The 22011-nt window shown below is 36.4% G+C and overlaps 1 protein-coding gene across 2 annotated transcripts; it reads right to left on the bottom strand.

Annotated features, from left to right (window-relative positions):
- Positions 1–1170: 1170 nt before the first annotated feature.
- On the bottom strand, positions 1171–21934 carry AASDH (aminoadipate-semialdehyde dehydrogenase). 2 transcript variants are annotated; one of them, XM_085322789.1, is made up of 15 exons: positions 20971–21934; positions 18074–18194; positions 17048–17379; positions 16044–16236; positions 13628–13869; positions 11266–11372; positions 10640–10812; positions 8189–8381; positions 7502–7620; positions 6002–6842; positions 4606–4769; positions 3895–4020; positions 2941–3072; positions 1706–1823; positions 1171–1609 (listed from the first exon to the last, which is right to left on the bottom strand). In XM_085322789.1, exons 1-15 carry the CDS (start codon positions 21198–21200, stop codon positions 1425–1427), a joined length of 3276 nt encoding a protein of 1091 aa, XP_085178915.1. In that variant the 5' UTR covers positions 21201–21934; the 3' UTR covers positions 1171–1424. The 2 variants fall into 2 exon arrangements, with proteins under 2 accessions (XP_085178915.1, XP_085178914.1); XM_085322788.1 differs by having other exon boundaries at positions 1171–1823.
- Between the last annotated feature and the right edge of the window lie 77 nt (positions 21935–22011).

Raw genomic sequence — 22011 nt, 5'->3', positions numbered from 1 at the left:
GATTAACCTCTATGTTCATATAGTAATGTATAAAAACTATAAGATGTAAAATTGTGGGTATTTGTTGTGTACTTTTTTAATTTTTAAAATGTTTTAAAGTGCAATTGTTTATTATACTAATGTCATTTTAATTCTTATTAAACTATAACCCAGTCAAAAATTATCTAATTAATGACATATGTATTCTGTCTCCTGTTGTTAGTAGTTTAGTTCAGTTTTACTTTATAAATAGAACTTTTATTTCAACAAACATCTCGACAATGCACTTCAGCTAACAATAAAAGTGAGTAACAAGGCATGATGAAGCAATATAGCTAGTGCAATTTCTAGTTTACTAGTTATTCAAGATTTCAGAACTCAAAGCAGATGGCACATCAAAGGCAGGGATAAATTTTTTTCTACTGTAGATYTTTTAAAAAAGACTTTTGTAATCAGGAAGATGCTTGGAGTTAAGATTGCTGTAAGGCTGATGGTAATTCTTATTAAGGTATTAAAGCCAACAAGAAATTTACACAATGCAAGTTCTCTGTAAAGACATTCTAGAATTCATTAAATCAAATTTCTTCACAAATGACTTGAACAAGGTTTGATTTGAGCACTATGCACTTCATTTGAGAAATCATTCTGTAACTGTTATTGAAATCTAGTAAGTATTCACTTGTATCTGCTCAACTTTAAAATACAAGTAGCTCTTATTGACTTCAACTGAATTTAGGTAAATGCTTGGTTGAGTTGTGAGCCAAAGCTCACAAAATATGAATCTCTTTGTTTATACAAACTGTCCAYTATACAAACTATAAACATCCCCCCCTCCCAAGGAAATGCAAGACAGGCTATTTCCTCAGAAATCAATTTGAAAGTTAGATTCAATTAAAGACTCTGTTGCCTTGCTACAGAATAGAAATTCACGCTCAGCCTAGGTGACTGCTGACAGCTATGCTGCATGGCAGAGCTAGGCACCTGCGTAAAGGCACCTCAGGGTGCAGGCTGAGCTGGAGTCATAGAAAGGAATAAAACTCCTCCCTCAAGTAGCCAAGAACATTATTCTGAATTGCAGACAATGGCACCTTACCACAGCATCTCATAATTCTGGAAGTGTTAAAAGCCAAATTACTGACTTCTATTTTCCTGCTACACAGGTCAAAGCATAACACAGAAATCCAAACCATCTGAAATACTAGTGCTTTTATGAAGCAGAGCCGAAAAACGAGGGAGGAACACTGAAACCCCTGAGCAGTCTTCCTCCTTCAGTCAGTAGAGGAGATCAGTAAACATCACTTTTCCTACTGGATATTGCTTGGTACAGAAACACTACCTGAGAGGTCTGCAAAGAGCATTTATCGACAGTAAAATAGAGAAGTAGACAGAACCTGCAAGTTCTTAATTCACAAATGTAAACAATAAAAAGGAAAGAGCCTAACATTTTAGCTGTTCTTTTTTCCTGTTGCATACAAATCTAGGCAATAAACATAATCATTTCTACAGCCCACAACAAGCTTTGTTCCCCATACTACAGGGGAAGAGAAAATCTCTCCTGGGAGCTTATCTACTCCTTCTGCTGTTCCGCTCTTGGCATTCAGAATCCATACTTTGCCATCTGTAGATACTGCTGCCAAAAGAATTTTGTTCTTTAAGTCATCAATTTGGAAAACAAATGGTGTTCCATATACACTTGAAGTGGCTTCAAATTTCCACAGTAAATTACCTTCCATATTACAGCAGTAGATAAAGCAGTCATGGGAGCCAAAAAATATTTCTTGCTTAGTTAAACTTGAGATGCATGGAGATGAAAACACTGGTCCATTAGTGGAAAACTGCCAAACCTACAAAAAGAACATAACCATCCATTATCGCAGGTTGTTCACATTATCAGTCTAACAGCAACTGTTATTTTTTTAAAAGACAAATTGTTGACAGGACAGCACATASTTTCAACAACATACTGGATTTTGCTGAGGGCTAGGAAACACTTGTTCCATTACAAAGTAAGCTTTATACACATAGTAAGTAGTTAAGGACTCAAAATTGATGTGCAAGAGTTACTACCTTCTTGTTTGGCTCTCGAAGATTGTTAATTTGGAAAAAGAAATATTCTGGGGCTATCATAACAGAGGTAGTAATGGCCTTTGAGAAGTCTGGTAACATGGCGTCACCACCTCAAAGGCAGAGGATGTTCCTCTTGCAGGATTGCTTTCCTGTCATCAAGCTGCTGCTGTGCAGACCCATCTCAACAGAGTATCAGCGCCACAAGACTGCTGCAAGCAGCCAAAGGACAGAGCATGGGTTAACATGTATGCTAAAATCAGAAAAGGCTTTGGAATTACCCTGTGTACCACATCTCAGGCAAACAGAAACAGTTCCAGTCTTTTAACAACAAATACAAATCATATTAATCTGTGAGGAACTAACAAAAAAAAGATCTCATTAATGCAAGGTGATGACTGGCACTTGTGTTGTCAGAATTAGGATTTGGCACATCTCTGCAATTGCACAAGTACTTGTTTAATAAATGGATAAACATTCTAAGAAAACTCTACATCCAAATAGCCACCACCTTATAGAAGAGATGGCTTTAAACATTTTTGAGAAACTTCAAAAATAAAATCAGGAAGTTTTATCATCTGTTGGCACTACTCTTAACATTTGCTTTGGGTACGGGCAAGCTCTGAACTACAATTTCTGCATCAAGAAACTTGTTTATTTCTAGGTCTGCCATGAACTTGCTGGACAATTTTTTTTTTTTTTTTAACTTTTTCCTCTCTGCAAAAATGAATACATAGTGCTCTTTGGTTCACAAAATGGTGTAAACAATAATGGCATAAATAATAATGGCATATATGGTATGTTAATCATTAAGCCTCAAAACCAGTACTAATGAAGCATCTTATCCAGTCTTTTGTGAGGAACATAAGAAAAACCACCAATAGTAATAAATTTTACCTTTTCTCCAGAATGAGTAAAACAATATAAGTTTCCATCCACACATCCAACATAAACATACTTCTCATTGCAGTGAGGAGAGGAGAAGAGTGGTTTTCCCAGGGAGCTTTTCCAAGTCTTATTTCCTGTTGCCTGTGAATGACAGCATGGAATATCCCATGTTTAACATGACTCCCAAGAAGGTAAACAGAATCACCCTTCCCCCAGAGCTTCCCCCAGACCTCAGGAATTTCCAAATGTCCCTGTTTTACCCTTCTCCTCCTCCTCCTTGGCAAAAACAAACCAACCAACCAAACCACCCCACTCCCTAATCTAACATATAATTTTAAGAGAGACAGATTCATTTTCAAATCTATCCCCAGCTCCTCACTATGTGAAGAGAGCCAGTGAAGGAAAGGATATTTTAAAAGTCATATTAATTGTGCACATCATGAACTATAAATGCTGTAGGAAATGCTACGATCTACAACCTATGATAGTCACAATAAGCTCCTAACATAGCTTGCACATTCCTAATTGTTACAAATACTCAGTTGGAATTAAAGCAGCGGTTGGGAAAAAAAAAAAAACAAACGTGTTTTGTTACTGTAGCCTGCTAGAGCTGCAAAATATACACTGTTCTAACACTGGATCAGGTACTACCGAGGAAATTTGTAGTGGGTGGGAGGTAAAGCTAGCAAGGAGTGATGGTCAGAGTTGTGTGAGCTGAAAAACTGCAAATATCTGCTCCAAGTGACTGTTTCCCTTACTACTATTTTTCCTGTATTCTGAAATACAGGAATTATAATACTGACTTGTGCGCAATAATTTAAGATCTCAAGTGAAAAGGAACTTATGTTAACATACAATTATCTAGTTCTTTTCACTAGGAAAGTGCTCTTAACTTCAGAAATACATTCTGGCTTAATACAAATTTGAGACTGGGACCAAAGGCAAGCAGGCAAAGGTACATACAGGATTTACAGCCAATAGTAGTCCTCCTAGTGTAGCAACATAAAGATGGTGTGGAGAAAAACTTAGACAAGGAGAAGAAAACACAGCTCCACCTTCGCAATGAATCTTCCACATACATGTCTTTTTCTGCAAGCACAGAGGAAAAAAGATAAATACAAGGTTTTACGAATGCAGTTAAAACTCAAAAACTTTGCAAAGAACTTCTAATGTCACACCTTATCAAACAGTGGGTTTATTCAGCAACCATTAGTTATAAGTGAAGATATAATTCACATTCTATTATATCAACTCATATGCCATTGGCTAGTTTCTTTTCCAACAAACTAAGAAATTAAGCTAATGAACTTATGAGCTACTGAGCTTATTTTCCATCTTGCCTCATCTATTCTTTTAAAATGTAAGATTCTCCTTCTACCATTAAGTCATAGCTGGTGACCTTTTCTGAAACACCCACACATAACTTAGTAATAGAGAAACTTGAGATGCGTTTGAAACAGTAGCAGCAGCAGGAGAACCACGGCTGAGAACACCACTAAAACCATTTACTACCACATAACCCTGACTCCACTTCAAGCAGGCATAACTATCTCAAAGTTTAAAAATGGATTCCTGAGATTACTAAAACCAATGGAGCTTCATCCAGTGCGTTACAAGTCAGGTCTAAGTCAGGCATTTACTCTTCTATATGTAAAAGTTAGTCAGTGTGCTTACATAAATATCCAAAGCATATACATGTTGGTCATGAGATCCTACATAGACTAGTCCAGTGGAAGGATCTACAACCGCAGAACTTTTCACAGCGTCCTCTGTGACAAACGTCCAATGTATTTTGCCATCACTGCTTCCGAGCACATATATTAAGCCGTCATAACAGCCTGCATGAAATAACACAAAGTAAGAAAAAAAAGAATTTTAAATATTTGTATTTATATTAGCTGCATCATTGCTGGCAAGAAATAAGATGATTCATGAGGTACAGTCTCTAAACGGTTTCCGAAGTTTTTCTTCTTTTTATTTCAAAGTCTTTGCTGATGGTTCATACACTCAAAGCTGATTGTTCAGTGCATTCTTTCCAGGTTGCGTATGAAATATGCTTATTTCACTGCTCTTCTACCCAATTTTACAGTGATAGTATGAGAAGACATGATGAGCTGCTTAAAATGGTAGTTTTTTTAATTACCTCTCTCCCTAATTTACCCTTCTGGAAACACAGATACGAAAAAATAAAATCTATGTATTTGCTAATGAAACTGTAGTTCTATAGGCTCCTGAGGTCATAACAGAGCAATTTGCTTATCACAGTAAACAGTAATCAAAACACTAGTCAAAATATAGTAATGCTTGCTTTGCATAAGCAAACTCATCACCTAGATAGCTGTGTGATCAGTGATATGTAAATATTACCTAAAAAGGTAACATTAAGAAGAATAATGACAATTCTATTGACAATACAGATGACAGAAACAAGGACAGATTGGTCAACTGACTAAGTTTTATATAAACAGTCAGTGCTACGAATAGCATGAAGCTAACAGAGATTAGAATTCACATACAATCACAGATTAGAAACTCCCTTTCCCCAATTCACATTAAAAGAGGACTAAATTCATGTTAATAAAAGGAATACCATCTTTACATTTCCAAAAAGCAAGATTCAAAGGTTCGTATTTTTCAAAAGGTTTAATTATCTGAGGCATCACATACTGATTTCTACTTCTTTCCATTTTTATAGTCATTTTAAAGCTATATCACCTTTCCATACTTTTAAGTAACAGCTTAACGGTCACACTTTAATTAATCATTAAAAAGAAACCGTACCCACTGATTATTCTCCTCCTCCTTAATAAGGCCCTACTAATAAATTTACATATAATAAATGAGAAATTGTTAAATATGTTAAATAAGCTCTTTTATTTATTATCATGAAACTTAATTTACTTCTTCCTTCTGTCTCTGTTTTATAGGCAAATCAGTTTTGAGGCACTCATGGAAGTATATGGACAAGTGTAGGAGCAGGGCATTCAGAGGTAAAGCAAGATTCTCTGTCATTCATCTTATATTTAGCAGAAAAAATAATTTTCAGTAAAGGCTAGAACAAAAGACATACCAACAACAATGAAATTTCCACACTTAGACACACAGGCAGAAGATTCAATACGATCTCCAAGGTTCCTCTCCCACTTTATTTCTCCCAAATCTAGATCAATCGCCTGCACCGTATGAGAGTGAGAGCCAACGTATACAGATGCAGATACTTCATCTGTAAATGGTATGACAACCAATGGTGACGCATCAACACATCTTCTTGTATTTGACTTCCATCTTATGCATAATGTCAACCTAGCCATTGTTCCAGGATTACATTCTGCATAGTTTGGCTGTGTAGCAGAAGTGTCTGTTATATTTGCCTTGTTGATAACCGGTAAACTTCTGCTCTTTTCCATTTCATACTCTTGCTCTTGGCTTTTCCTTGCATTTGGTGACAATAAATGCAGAAAGGATGGCTGCTGTCTCAGTTCTGTTCCTATCTGCACCATATCATTGGGTTGCATAAAGGACTTGGAGGAATTCATAGAAAACAATCGATTTCCTCGGCTCACTGCAATAAATGAAATTAACCCAGAAGCAACTTCAAAATATCTTTCAGATTTCAGTTTAACACACTTTCCACAGGATTCTTCTCCACTGTCTTCACTTAATTTTCTTTTTATAGTATTGTCACAGGTCATCAATTGGTCTTCACTTGGAAACAGAGTTTTACGAATATGCGTATAAACTTCTTCAATTGAGCAGCTGAGAATAACTTCAAGGAGTCCAGGGACAGCTCTGCCTACTAGAATCTCAATTTCTTCATAAAATCTTAGAGCTTTTAAGGAGTCTCCACCACTGAAGAGAAACACTGAATCTTTAGAAATTTCTGTGGAATCCTCTAGGAGACCCAGAACAGACTACAAGAGGGAAGAAGTAAAGAGAAAACAGTTCATGGGTGGTACCCAATGTCACACAGGAAAAAAAAAAAAAAAAAAAAAGTAGTTCAGTGAAATCAAGCTGAATATCCTAGAACTCCGACTAAGTCAGCAGAAATTGAGGAAACTCACTCTGCAAAAATCACATGAAATGTTTAAGCACCAACTGGGTAGTGACTGAACAAGAGCTGGGAAAGAATGAAGAAATAGGGAGATTTTGTTTTGCAGTACGAATTTTTTTACTCAATTCCAATTCTGCAGTTTAAGGAATTAAAGCAGATTGTGCTGTATTTTTGTCAGCCTTTTCCAATCTCCATTTATAAATTACAAGAACTCTAAGGTGGTTTCTGCTTCTCAGTATCTGAAACAAATCTTTAGCACAGGAATTAAGAAACAACAGAATCAGAAAGGCCAAGACAAATTTAAGAAACTGTGCCATCTACGTAAAAAAAGAAAATAGGGAGAGCCTCTCCAGTTCACAGTTATCTACAGAGATAAAAAAATTCTAATAACACATACTTAAATGTATAGGCAGATAGAACGTTCTGGTTGCATAAGTCACACTTCTTAAAAACTGTTTAATTCCTGACACATGTATAAATATCTTCTTGCAAAGATAAAAAGGCAGCTCAAAATACTACCTTCCATAAATACTGCAATCTTTCCCACAGTTCCTCTGCGCCACTCAGCTTACTGTCACATCTTCTGGAGTTTAGCTGGTTGTGGTAAATCTTGTTCAGCTCAGACCTATCAACTTTGCCTTTGTAGAAAATAAAGCATGATTTTTTTCATTCTTTACCATTTATACTTCCAAAACTTGCCTTGCCCAAATAGCCACCTTAGTCTTGCCCAGGCTTTCTTATTCATAAACAAAATCGTACTTGTATTTTTTTTTTTTATCCAGTGAATCAACTATACTCTTCAAAACACAGCAAGGTTTTTGAAAATTTAATCTAGCCTCCCACATAATCCCATGTACAGAGCCTGATCTTTTCCCAAGTCAAGTCAGAGTTGTCACAGACTGCAAGAGGAGCTGTTGAGAAAATAAATGTGCAATTTTAATTCTAAATGGGTTTTATCACTGCTCTTTGAATAGCAAATGAAACATTATCAAGCAAATACACATGTATGTAGCTGACACAACAAATCAGACATATTTGTTGTTTTGAAATACAGTTGTCTGCCTACACTGATATTTTCCTACAAGGAATAAGTTATCTGACCTATGTATTTAAAAAGTATGAGTCTGCATTTTGGTCAATGAAAAAAGAAACTAAAAGAATGGAGATAATTAAAGTAAGTCAAAGGGTACTTATAGTTTCATTTACCATGTGATGTTAAAGGCAAAGCTTTAATCAATACAAGCTCGTCAGGGACTGCATGAGTTGGTAGATGTTTCTGAAGTTCTTTAAGAGTTTCTCTCTCTTTGAAATTGTCTTTGGGTACAACAAACAAGATAAGTCTTTCTTGCTGGTACCAGGTTACTGCACAAGCTTCTACCTGACAAAGATCTTCAGCAGTCTGTAATTTAAAAATATTAGTCTTACTCCTTTCACTCTATTACAGAATTGCATTTCAAAACAAGTAAAACCCACAATTTTTTTAAAAAATTGCAGACTTAAATTTGTATTTATCTTCCTACATAACATCCTATAAATACATATATATCCTAGGTATTTCACTTATGTTAATTTAAGCAGCAGTATTCAGTGTCAGACACTAAAGAATGAATTTAATATAGCAAAATCAATACAGCTATCAGCAAAGCAAACTTTCCAGTTATCTAAATAACTGTCTCCTGAGAAAAAGCATGAAGTGTTTTTGCCTAAACTGTCAATAAAGACACAGAACATAATCACTGCTCTTGAAACATAGATACTTCTAAGAAAAACTGAAACCACTAATTTGTGATGGAAGTACTATCAGATAACAGTACTACATAGAGGTTAGATGTTACCTCTGTCTTAAATAATGTAGTCCAAACCCCATCTGATTGATTACCTACTACTATAGTAAGAATAGCTTTAATGAGATCAAAAAAAGGCCGAAAGATGATTTTGAAATTTGTTATTCATGTTTAAATCAGATCCTGAAAACTAAACATATCAATACATCTGCATGATCTGAGAGCAAAATCTGAGGATAAGCATTTGCAATTAAATGGCTCTACCTGAAATAGCTTAAAAAGAGGGAGGGGAAAAAAAAAGAAAGAAAAAACAAGACTCCTCTCCTCTTTGCCTCCCCCAAATTGTCTTCTGTTACCATAATATCACCTGGCTGAACACAAAGAAATGAAGGAAGYGATGCCTCAAGTAATTAAGAACAGTATTTCCTTCCATTATTTCATAGAATCATAGAATAGTAAAGTTGGAAGGGACCTCTGGAGATCATCTAAGTCCAACCCTCAGCGGAGCCCATACGGGGATTGAACCCATGACCTTGGCATTAGCAGCACCATGCTCTACCCAACTGAGCTAAACCTGCCCCCTGAATTTCACTGATTATCTGATTCATTTTATAATTTGCCATCTTATAAAATGCAAGAGCTGACTAAACTAGCAGTTTCTAGGAAAAAAAAAACAGTTATTTTTGACAAAATCATTATGCTCCATGGAAGGGAGAATACCTATTCATTTCTTRAGAACATAGCTACAATTCCAGCTCTCCACAAGAATATCTTTGCTAGAGATACTCCACAATAAGGACAGACTGGATGAGAACTATCAAGCTTTAATTACCACATTTTAACATTCACAAATCATCTTTCTGAATTCAAGTCAAATGCAGTTGTTGTGCTACATCCAGACTGCAAGATAATTGTGCTTACTATCAAGAGAGCCTAAATATGACATTATCTTCTCATGCTAATCTCCCTTTATAGGCCCCTGGCCTGTACCTAAAAAACTTACTCCCCACGAGGTCATGAATCTCTATTGAAACTCTGAACTTATTTTTTCCTGGTAAGTCTTTTGGGAAAAAACAGCAAGCTTGACATTATCAAAATGCGTAAGTAATTTCTAATAATGAATTTTTAAATTGCCATAATATTTCAAAAATTTGATTTTAAAAAAGAAAACAAACTTAGTAATAAATCTTTTGCTTTTTAAACATGGAAACACTGTGTTCTGATAAAAAAAAAAGAAATGCTTAAAAATTAAAACAAACCCCAAATCCATCTAGAACATTTATTCTGAGCTCATGACTTCCTCTCACAATTTACGATTCACTGCGTTCTCTGAAAAGAATGTTTTTGAGTTAAATCATAATAAGCTTTTACTCCAAAGTTTCTTGAGTTGCCAGCAAGTCTTTACATAGCTCTTTGCTACCAAAAATCTTCGTACGGGTTCACAGTCCCTTCTGTTTGAGGGTAATTTACAAATCTTAACTATCACAGTAGTCTCTTGTAACTAAAAGTTTGTAACTTCTTATATAAAAATGAACTCAATTTGTTTGTTTGCATATCACAAATGAGATATAATCTAGGAATCTGACATCTTGTAGCCTTATTACTATGCAAGCACTGCTGCATAAGTCTTTCGTATTTTTCAGATGCTTATACAGCTTCCCACTTCTACTGGAATAGAGCACAGAATAAAACATGTTTCCAAAACCCAAGTTCCTTTCTCTTACATACCTAATCTATATGATTAGATATTTGAATTTCTTTAAGACTCCTAAAAGTCAACTGAAATTGAGCAAATATAGATTTCTGATGATAATGTGTTCTTTATCCCTGTTCTTCTATACTGGCATGCTCTACTCACTAAATGTGATATTACCTGCTGCAAATATTCAATATTAAAACGTTTGCCGTGACGTTTAATCTGATTGTCTTTCCGACCCAGGAAGACCATCTTTGTATCCTGCACTCTTACAAAATCCCCCGTTTCTCTCATTGTGCCCAAGGGTACAGTTATTTCATCATCCAGAAAACAGATTCGTTCTTCACCACCTAAAAAAATAAAAGATCTTGGTCATCCATATTAAATATACTACCTTTGAAATTATAAAGAAAATATTATTTTATCAAATTCTTATAAATTCTAACAAGCATTATCAGAAGTATTAAAAGATTATCACCAATGCCTAAAATTCTAAAACAAATAAATTGGCTATACAGTTAATTCACTTAACATACAAAAATAACTTGGTTATTGGAAGTGTCAAAATGCAAGCAGAAAAAATAAATCACTATAATGAACACACTCTGTAGATAAAATGATGGTAATTTCTTGTTTATCATTCCAACAACCTAAAATACTATGAGCAGGTTCCGAGCCCAAAGAAACCTAACAATGCCGTATTAGTCTATATATCAGAGGCAGATACAAAGTAAAATAATTAACATATTAAAACCCAACCAACAAAGAAAAGCATCTTAAAAGAACAACAAATACAACATAACCTATAAATATTTGTCCCTCGCCTTCTACAACTGCAGAACCACTGGCATCTCTGACCTCAACTGCTGTTCCAAGGAGCGGTGAACCCAAAGGTACAGGGAAATCACTTCTAAACATATTAGAGAGAGAAACAGTAAAAACTCTTTCCCTTCTGAACACAAAACAACTGTTCCAGAAATGAGTAAAATCTTTTAAAAGAAGATCAGTGTTAGAACACTAGATATTCAGGGCTTGTTTTTACAAATGTTTCTTCTTTAAAAAAATGCTGGATGTGTTCAAAATTAAAACTTCAGTAGTGTGCAAGAGTTTTATTAACATATATCAAAAAATGTAGAATGATAGAAAATAAGGCTACAATGGGCCCTGAAACATCCAGAGTACCCTGAGCATTTCAGACAGATTTTGCTGCCCCAGGTTGAACATCATCAAGCTCAAGGAATTTAAACACATCTAAACAATTTCTAATTCATTCTTGCTGCATCCTAGTCTGAGCTTTCATTCTTTTATTCCTGATGTTTCGTTAGCTGAATTCAGCTGAGTTTTTCAAAGACAACTGAAATAAAAGAAAAAACAAAGTCATCTATCCATAGAATTCATTGAAGTGCAGACCAGCTCCTTCCTTTTCCCTCATTCTCCAGCCTCTTCAAGCATTCGCAGAACATTAGTTTTTGAATATTTTCATCATTTTGCTAGCAAAAATAGTCAGTTGCATGCCAACTGTCCCATCAACACTGAGAAATAAAGATTAACATTAAAGATTATATTATTAAAGATAATATTAAAGATAATATAAATATCAAAACAGTTTAATTATTATCTTGGTTCGTAATATCTGGAAGTGCTTACTGCAGAGGAACCGTAATTCCCTTTGCAATGACACTTGGAGGAAATATGCTCTGAGGTGAAGAGGAGATAGCACTTCAGCTTTGGAAATCTCAGTTTGAGCTGAAGAACAACATATTGTCTCTGGAACACAGAAACTTTGAGTAGAAAATAAACAATTTCACTGAGGAGAATGTAATGTTTGAACTCAGAGAAACCAGAATAAATCTCTAGAGTCAGAAATTTTCAGTGCTGTAAAACAAGATCTCACAGCGCCTGTAGAACAGATGCCTAACAGCATCATTCATACTGCATCATTTTCAAATAAAACTCCTTACTGATTTATTATTTTCACTCTACAGTGGTTTAAAAATCAGGTTAATATATCACACTGTTTGCCCAAAACATCCCATTTCATAAGATGCCTCTAACTCAAGCCACACACGTAACTATCATGCCACAGAGTAAGTATGCCTTTCAAAGAGCAAATGAAACCCTGAGAKGACTGGAAGCACCTCTCATGGCCTTAGCACTCCTGCAACCTTTTTCATAAAATACAATGAACAAAAATGTCAATAACTGAGTAAAATGGTGGTGCATGCTAAATGCTGAAAAGAAAGTACTCCAGAAAGTCCAATTAAAATCACATTGTGATTTTGGGTCAGTCAGGACAAATTTCTGCCATCATATTTGTCATGTAATATTAATAGGATCATTTGCTGAATGGTATATTATCCAGTGTTAGAAAAAACAGAAGCTAGTCTTCACTAAATCACTTCTGGAATGTAGGTAAAAGCATTGTAGCTGTAAGAAACACATGTACATAGGCTGATTATATTTGAAAGAAATCTTTTTAGTATTTTTCTTAAAATAAGTAAATCTCAAAATTAACATTCTGATCTTGATAGAGCTAAGCTATGATCTCTTTGTTCAGAACCTATGAGCAACAGTTAAATAGCCTCATTTCTTCACAGGCAGAACTCCCACTGATGGCTCTGTTACGCTTCTTCTCTTTGAACATGTTAGATATCATCAGCAGAGTGTCATGATGGGGAAGGACAGGCCTAACTGAAGTTACAAGCAACTTGGCTGAGAGTCAGTGGCCTGCAGAAGCGTAACAGTGCTCTGATACCACAACGCAGTCAGAGACAGCACACCCTGGATTAGGCCATCCCAGGTTCAACGTGTGGAATCACAGGCTAGAACGAGGAGGAGGTCGAGATGCAGGGCTAGCTAAAACAAAAACCACGATGACATGATATTTTAAACTTAAGAGGTCTGCAAGCATGCAGGATTTTGAACTGCGGTAAACCTGTAGTTTTGTAGTTTAAGAGTTATTCACCAACAATTTCTACTTGACAGGCCTGTATTACAGCCATAGAGGATAAATTTGTCTACTTCTACGTAAAAGACAAGTTTAATTTTAACCAGCATAAATCACTTAAGAGGTCTGAGCAGCCCAGGAAATGTAGCTTCTATTTCTAGTGAAATCACATTTCACCATTCACATACCAAGCCAGTGAAAATAGCCAAGTTTCCTACCGAAAATCAGCACTAAAAACCTCTTCAGGAATCTTGTAGCAAGTAGCCCAACTTGACACCTCAGTAATACCATACAGATTAAAAATACTTGTTTTGTTCTCCTTGTGCTTCCAACTTTTCAAGAGATTCAGTACAGGAAATGCTTCACCTCCAAGGGCTAAGACACGGAGCGAAGTATTTGAGGACAACACAGTGGATTTAATAATGTGAGCTCCAAACCTTCTGAGAAGTGTTGGTGTTGTCTGAATGATACGTGTTAAAGAGAAAAAAATGCAAGAGAAATATTTGTTATATTTTTTTCAGTATATGTATACACCTCTTCCTGCTTTAACATATCCACTATTCGGCTAATATCATCAACCATCAGATGCAAGTACAGATGGCGATGATGTTTTCTGAGATTTTATTTATCGTGTGAAACCTATAATGAGTATTTTTAGCACAAATCTATCCTCTGCTGCCAAGTTTCATACTTCACCTTTCTGTGTTACAGGTTCATGTTGTGTTTTCAGCTGTTATATCATATCTGAAGTATATGCACATTAGTTGTTATAATAATTCCTTTGAAATAGAAAGCAGCACACATGATATTCTCTTGATACTACTGTTTGGAGCTGTTTTTCCTTCATGGTACACGATTTCCTTTCCAGTATGATACAGCTAAAATATATTCAATTAACCTGAATAAAAAACATTTAAAGATCTTTCTGTAACATTGAAAATTCACAGGATGCCAGATACCGGGCTGTTTCTAATTTGGGTAAATATAATAATTTACAAAGATCAGTTTTCTAAAAGTTGTCACACTTTTACACTGTTTACATTTTGCATTATACTGCAAAATGAGGGGTTTTTATCTAGTAAAAGGACTAAAAAAATAATTGAATTATTTCTTGCCAAGTTATTTCTCTAACATATCAAGACCACCACCTTTCAACTGATCATTTTAACTTCAGTGAATTACAGTAAGGAAAAAAGGTGAGGAAAAATGAATTTTCCCTCTCCACTAATCACTTTTTCAGATTTTCCAGATCTGTTCAATGAAGTTAAGAGGGAAAGGTAAGGCATTCCTATAATTTAAGAAACAAAATTATTCATCATCAGCTAAACTCTAGAGAGCATTTTGCCATTAATTCTGCTGAGCAACCCTTCTTCCTTCATTGATAAAAACTGCAAAACCAAACTTTTAAGAAGACATCTCAAATAGCTTCATGAGACCAAATCCAGCCTTGTCCTGTTTGTCTACATGCTTAAGAAAAATTACTTGCTAACAGAAATTAAACTCTGAGAACAGTTTTATTTAAAGTAGCAAGTGAGCCAAAGTGATCGTGGAACTTGCATGTGACAGGAAAATCTATACCACCAAGATTTATAGCAATTATAATCAAACAATATAAGAGTAGAGAATAAGGTTATCAAAACATTCACAGACATGGATTATTTTCTGTTGTGGAATCTTCTGCTAACTATTCACTAATCTTAAATTTAAAATCTACAATCTCAACTACCACTATTTCTCCAAAAGAAAAGGAAACCTTAACATTTCTATGAATGCAGATATATCAGAACTACATTAATGACAAAGCATTACTTAGGGGTTGACCTACTGCAGTTAACAGACTAACCAGATCATAGTCATTTTGCCCAGTAACAAATCAGATACACTTTTAATGGCTTCTACTCCACTGAAGTTTCTGTGCTTAATAGCTTTATTAAATGCCCTTAGTACTACAAAACAAGAGATGGMGCTTATTCAGCTACATTGGATGCTCACAATTTCAGGCATATTTTCCAAAAATTAACTTTAAAGCTATTAGAACTGAGATCATATAAGAGATGGTGTATATCAAGACAGAAGGGCAGACGAAGCCTCATATAAGCAGATGGCCTGAAGACAAGAAGTGTTGCTAGGGAATCAATCATTATCCTTCTCTGATTATTGTAAAAGAGACAAACATTTTATCATCTTATAATAGCACTGTTTTAGCTGTTATATGTACAGAATAGAGACTATCAATAAAAATTAAAAATTATTTATGAATAAAGGCTCCAAGATCAAGCCCATTATAAGGTGCTAAAGTGTTTATAAAAATTAACCTCCTTACCAGATTATTCAGAACTAGCAGATTAATTAACAGACTAACATAATCAATTCTCAAGAATTAATATATTCTTAAGATGTATGTCAGTTATCTTCAGTTCCGTGTTTTCTGTCACAAAATGTTTGAGACGTCAATCAGACAGTAATTTTCTAGAAAGCTAACATCCTACAGCAAAAAGGACAACAAGAATTACTCTTCCAAGGAAGAACACTCCTGCAATATTATCACTACTGTCTAGTCTGATGAAGAAATAGTACATACTAACAAAGGTGAGAAGCAAGACACTTAAGACATGTATCTTATGTGCTGCCTACCTGCAACACTGTCACATGATGCTGATGAAATAGAGCAGCAGATAGCTTCACAGGCATCATTTTAATGGTGTTTGGTACTATAAGGAGAGAAGCTCCACTTGTCAGAGCAGTGAACAATTCAACCACAGATGGGTCAAATGTCAGAGGAGAAGCCAGGAACAGCATGTCATCCTTTGTGATATCAAATATGGATCTAGAATAAAAAAAGCTAGAAATTACAAACCTGATGCATGCTGTTAAAAAAAAGAAAAAAAGGTTCCAAACTGGAAGAATAGCAAGAAAGAGCTTCTGTACCTCACTTTTGTTAAGGGCTACTCTGGCTACACAGGTATATTCCTTGATTGTGCAGACCAGAGAATTTGAGCATGTTCTCCTGTATAAAGACCATAAATATTGGCTGTACAAGGTCTTTTACAAAGATACCAATCATGTTACACACCAAGACAACAGGTTCTGGAGCATATTCTAACTCCAGATGGGTCCTCATTTGGTATGCATCTGGATCTGGAATTTTTTTTCACTCCAGACTTCAAACAAACAAACAAAACCAACCAGTAGTATTTTCTAAAATAAAGATTTTCTAGAGAGTATTAAATGGAACAGAATGAAAACAAGGTAGCCTGAAAAGGAATTGGGATTTAAAGAGAAAAACTACAGAACATATTAAGTATAAGCAGGAATAAAAAAAAAATTTTTTTTGTTACTTCTTTGCTTCAAGCAGCAAATCAGCAGTACAATACTTACAACATCACCACATTTTGGTGGGTACACTCCCCCAAAATTCAAGTGAAGAGCCTTATTTAAGCATTAAAAATAACATTTAGAGAAACAATTTTATATGACTACTTAAAAAGAAACGTGAAAAAGGAAAGGCAAGGCAAGAGAAAGAAGTAAAGCAGTGTTAGCAGAAACCCAATCTACACCCCTCTGAAATACTTAAGAAAAAACCACTTTAAGCCTAATTTGTAAAAATACTTAAAAGAAAAAATAGAAACGATACTCACTTAAGATGTTGAATATTTGGCACAATACATTTATGAGGTACTCTGACTATTTTGGGGATCCCCGTAGTTCCTGATGTATGCAAGACATATGCTAGAGAATACTTCTGGCCAACATCCACGTATCCCGCTTTCGATGTTTTTACTTCAAGGCAGACAGTATTATCTGGCTGCAAGTTACCTATAGCTTTGAAGGGTTCATATTTACTTTTTACATTGTCTAGCTGGGAGCTTTTATCAGCATTGCTCCAGCTAATTTGGAAAAGAGTTAAACCAAGATGCTCTATTATGGAAGAATTGTGGTAAAACCAACCCTCATGGGACATCTTGAATTTCTGTAAAAGAAAATACACAGTTTAAACAGGAAACCACAGGACATACTGTTATTGTGTAATGCATGTAATGAATTATGAAAAAAAGAACATTTTCAATAATGACCCATGATTTTTCACCTCTCCATTTTTGGAGGGCACAACACAGGAATTAAGTTCATAGTTTTTTATATGCTAAATATGAGTGAACACATACTTTATAAATGAGAAATAACAATTGTCTTGGCAAATACAAAAAGGAAAAATATATGAAACCATTTCACAGAAGACAAAACACACTGCATTGTAACTAGATGGTCCAGTTTTGTCTATTCCCTTTGCAACGCATGAGGATACAAAGATAATCAGTATATATTATAAGGAGGATTATAAGGAGTAGTAAAATGGAGCAGTTATTTTCAACTGCTTCAAAGACTTCCAACTCCCAATCTTAACATACATGGAAACAACACTAGAGAAGCTTCTGAACACCAAGCCCAACCAGTATGCCTGGACAATGCTGTAATAGGAAAATAAGTAATTTCTTTTAGATAGGTGAAGTACTTAGTATTTCTAAATTTAAAAATATCTGTATCTGAATGAAAACAACAGCCTCTTGTCTTGATGAAATAATGCAACCATATCCAAACTTAGACAGAATACAGTCTGAATAGCTACACATTTCTACATGGCTTCCTGTAGAAACCTGGACACTTACGTTTATTTTGTCATTCTCAACAAGAATATATTGAAGATTGCATTTCTTCATGAAGTAGGTGGTTAATATTGGTGGTGTATCTGGATCAACAGGAGAATAGGCAGCTGGAACTTGAAGGATTCTACCAGGATAAAAGTATTACAAATTAAGAAAACTCTAAAGATAAAACCCTTTAAATTTCACTTAAGGTTTCTTTTATACTACAGTTAGTTTCCAGAGTCAGAAAACTTAGTTAGAACATGACTTTAAATATTCTGTTAGAAATAAAATAGGAAGCAAATTATACACACTTTTCCCTTCTGTTTTTTTACAGCAAGGAAAAAGCCTAAATCTAGATGAAAATACTCAAATTTCTTCCTGGCCAAGGAGGTTGGTGATGACAAAGGTACCACACTGATGTCAATGGCACAATGATTTCAAAGCTTCTGTTATTGACTAGAAACAGAAATATAAGCTTTTCACTCACAAGTGTAATACATATAAACACATTTTAAAATCTCAAGCTCCACACACTTAGTATATTACCCTTTTGTTCTGATTAGTTTAAAGAGCCCAGCATAAAAAAAAATTGGGCAAGTATTATAATTTATTCCCTAACAAATATACAGATGAATATTAAGTATCATTTTAATCTCATTCATTGTGCTTTATATTACAGTGCTTCTTCACATTACTAGTTTATAACAATCACTGATTATGTACTCCACCTAGTGGCTCAACTTGATAAACACAACTACTTGAATTCATTACACCCCCAAAATCAAAAAAGAGGCAGCAACTAAGACGTGAACAGTTTCCATAAATCTTAAACTCTCTTCTTCTTTCTTAAACTTCTAGGTCCCCATGAACAATTAGTGGTATTTCCTCAGTATGACAGTGATTTATCACTGCCATAATGAAGAGATTCAGAACAAAGAACCCGCAGCACTCTGCATAGTCACTGTTAAGTTTAACACACTTAAACAGGCACTGAAACTAGCAACTTCAATTAAAGTGCCTAAGCCTGCCCTGCTTAAGAGCAATAGCTGTAAGAATCAAAATGCTTTGGTAGTTCCCACTCAGGTAGCAAGGGACCTAAGCAGGTCTCTCATCCTAACTCCTGCTCAAGTAATGCCAGCTAGGAGGTCAGACCCAGTTGCTCAGGGTTTGATCCAGTCGTGTCTTGAAAACCTTCACGGATGGAGACTTGCACAGCCTCTCTGAGCAACCTGCTCAGCTCCTGGACTCTCCTCATGGAGGAAAACATTTCCTTACCAGCGAGGAAGTGCCTCAGTTCTTCCAAAGCTTAATGATAACAGCACTTACTTTAACAACACTCATTTAACACAACGGAGCCAGGAAGGGATGTGTGATTCTACAACCACATGCTTAGGCAATCAGCTGCATGATGGACAGAGCAGGTAAGAGCAGAGGCCAGGGTTTCCAGCATATTTCACTTGCAGAGTAATTTATTTTGCATCATTTTACTGCAGTGTAATATTCACACAAGCACATACCGGAACAAACCTTTCCTTTGGGCAAATGGAAGATTTTGATTTACTGAGTATAGAGCCGTATTATGCATCTGACTCTGTACTATTCCACATAAGCAAAAATTCAACTTACAGGGAAGACAGAACCCCATACCAATTGTTAGTCTGGTAGTTCATTACTACTCACTAGTGAATCTCTTGAAGTTTCAGACTCTCAAAGGAGAGGAATACAACAAGTGGCCCATCCCCTGGATAAGTTATGTAAGCCCTCACTTTACAGGCATTTTTCTGGATTAGGCTCTACAGTATGTAGAACACCTACTCAAAATTCCTGAACTGAATGCTTTGGCAATGTCACCAATATCAGGAAGAGTCAGATGTTCCCGGTCACGTTTAGAAACAAAGTTCTGAAATGCCTAAGCAGCATTCTGTCCAGACTAGGGAAGACAGCAGTTAGCAGGTGTATCAAGAATTACGCTACTGAGTTCAGTGAAATCTCTAGACAGTTTTCTTTTACATCATTAAATTTGTCTTACATTTTCTTGCACTTCTGTATATTTTAGTCCAGTGTGACAATAGGAAAATACTAATATAGATCATCCCAGTAAGAAGCATGACCACTGTTGTACGTATCAGCTCATGAAAATATGGTATGATGCAGGGATTCTATATTGGATCATAAGCTTAATAAATAAAAAAATACATAAAGGATACACACTATAATTAATCTGCAACAGTAAGATTTTCAAAATTGTGGAGTTTAATACTAGTGTTAATCACAAACATTTCTACTTCCTGGTATTAAATAATCAATGTGTCTTTAATGCTGCACTAACAATTACTTTTTCCTATGGTATCTGTAAAAGTTTTGTAATTGTACATCCATTTAGCTTAAAGCATCGAATTTGCTTTCACTATGTGTAATTGTTTTGCTAGCAAGGTAAGAAGAACATACCAAAATTAGTATACAGGGTTGTTTATGTATGTATTTATTCTGTTAAATCAATTCTATTTTTTAAACAGGCATAACAAACACACTAGCCACCAATAATATTTTCAAATATATAAAAATAATTCTAAAATACACTTTTCTTTAAATAGACAGTTTCAGATATTTTGTATCAGTGAACTTAGGAGTCAAAGAACTTTGGCACAAGCTCTTCAAAAGGTTGTAAACTCTAATAGTGAAGTCTTTTCTTAAAGAAAGCAAGMTCCCTATGGCTCTACATGTAAGCAATACATTCTATTACATTTAAACAACGTAATAAAGGAGAACAGCTGCATTAAAAAAAAAATCACTTAAGAAGTTATGGTTTGCTTTACTGCGTTTTTGTTATTATTAAAAATATAAAAAACTCTGAAAATCTGCTTTTTAAAAAAAAAGAGAGAGAGAGAGAGAGAGAATACAAGCATTCACATTATTACCCTAAGATCCAAGACGGTAACTTTACTCCTGGATAGCAGTAAAGACCTATTTCACATTTTCCTTGATGACCGCAGTGCTTCCGAAGGAAAGCTGTTAATTCCACGGCAAGCTTAACTACTGTAGCATACGTGTAGGAAGCTGGAGGTCTGCCATTGCACTCATCAAACCAAACCGCTTTTCTCTCGGGATGCAGGCTGGCTGCCTCATTCACCATCGCCTGAAGAGTCATCGCAGCTGCCTACTCTCAGTCCCYTGAAGGGTAACAGATCAGACTGTGTTATCACCGCCTAGTTTTTAATATTTAGTCAGATGACATAAGGACTGCACAAGAAGGGCGCTTCTCACTGGGCGCGTTACAGGAGGCGCACAGCCTGACCACAGCACCCCATACCGCTAAAATGCCCGCACCTGATACTGCCCTCCCGCTCCCGCCGTCCCGGGAAGGGACTGCACCAGATCCCCAGCAAGAGCAGGCGGCACCGCACACCCTCGCCACGCTCAACCCCGCCGTTTCCACCGCCCCGCCGGCCGTTACGGCGCGGCCCAACAGCCGCAGCAGGTGCGGGGGGCACGCGCCGCCATACCGCCACCTCAGGCGCGCCGAGCACCAACCCCCATCACCGCGCTCCGCCCGCCGCCGCCGCCGCCGCCGCTCCAATACCGCGCTCCTGATTGGCTAGCCCGACTCTGGCGGCAGCCCGGTCTCCACGTTGGCCAATAGCCGCCGCGCTCCCTTCGAGCACAGCCGAGCTGCGCCTGCGCCGCCGCTGCCCTGTGCCAGGTCGCGCCATTGTTTTCTCTGGAGAGGAAAAGCCGCGAGAGCCCTCGGACGCTCCCCCATCTTCCTGGCAACTCTTAAGGCATGATGAAAGCGGATGAAACAAACCTGCGGGCCGAGATGAAGGGCAAAGCCCATCGCTTCTGTCGCAAAGCCGCCACTGTCCCCTCCCCTTCCGGGGAGATGGTACGGCCCAGCGGCGGGGTGGAGGCCTGACGTCATGTCCGCGGAGTGCGCGCGGCTGCGGTTGGCTGTCGGGGGA

The sequence above is a fragment of the Rhea americana genome, unplaced genomic scaffold (genome assembly GCF_003343005.1).
Source record: "Rhea americana isolate MKP2758 unplaced genomic scaffold, rheAme1 scaffold_8, whole genome shotgun sequence".
In the NCBI taxonomy this organism is placed as follows: domain Eukaryota; kingdom Metazoa; phylum Chordata; class Aves; order Rheiformes; family Rheidae; genus Rhea; species Rhea americana.
Note: the sequence above shows the minus strand (reverse complement) of the source record. Positions and strands in the feature narration are given on the sequence as shown.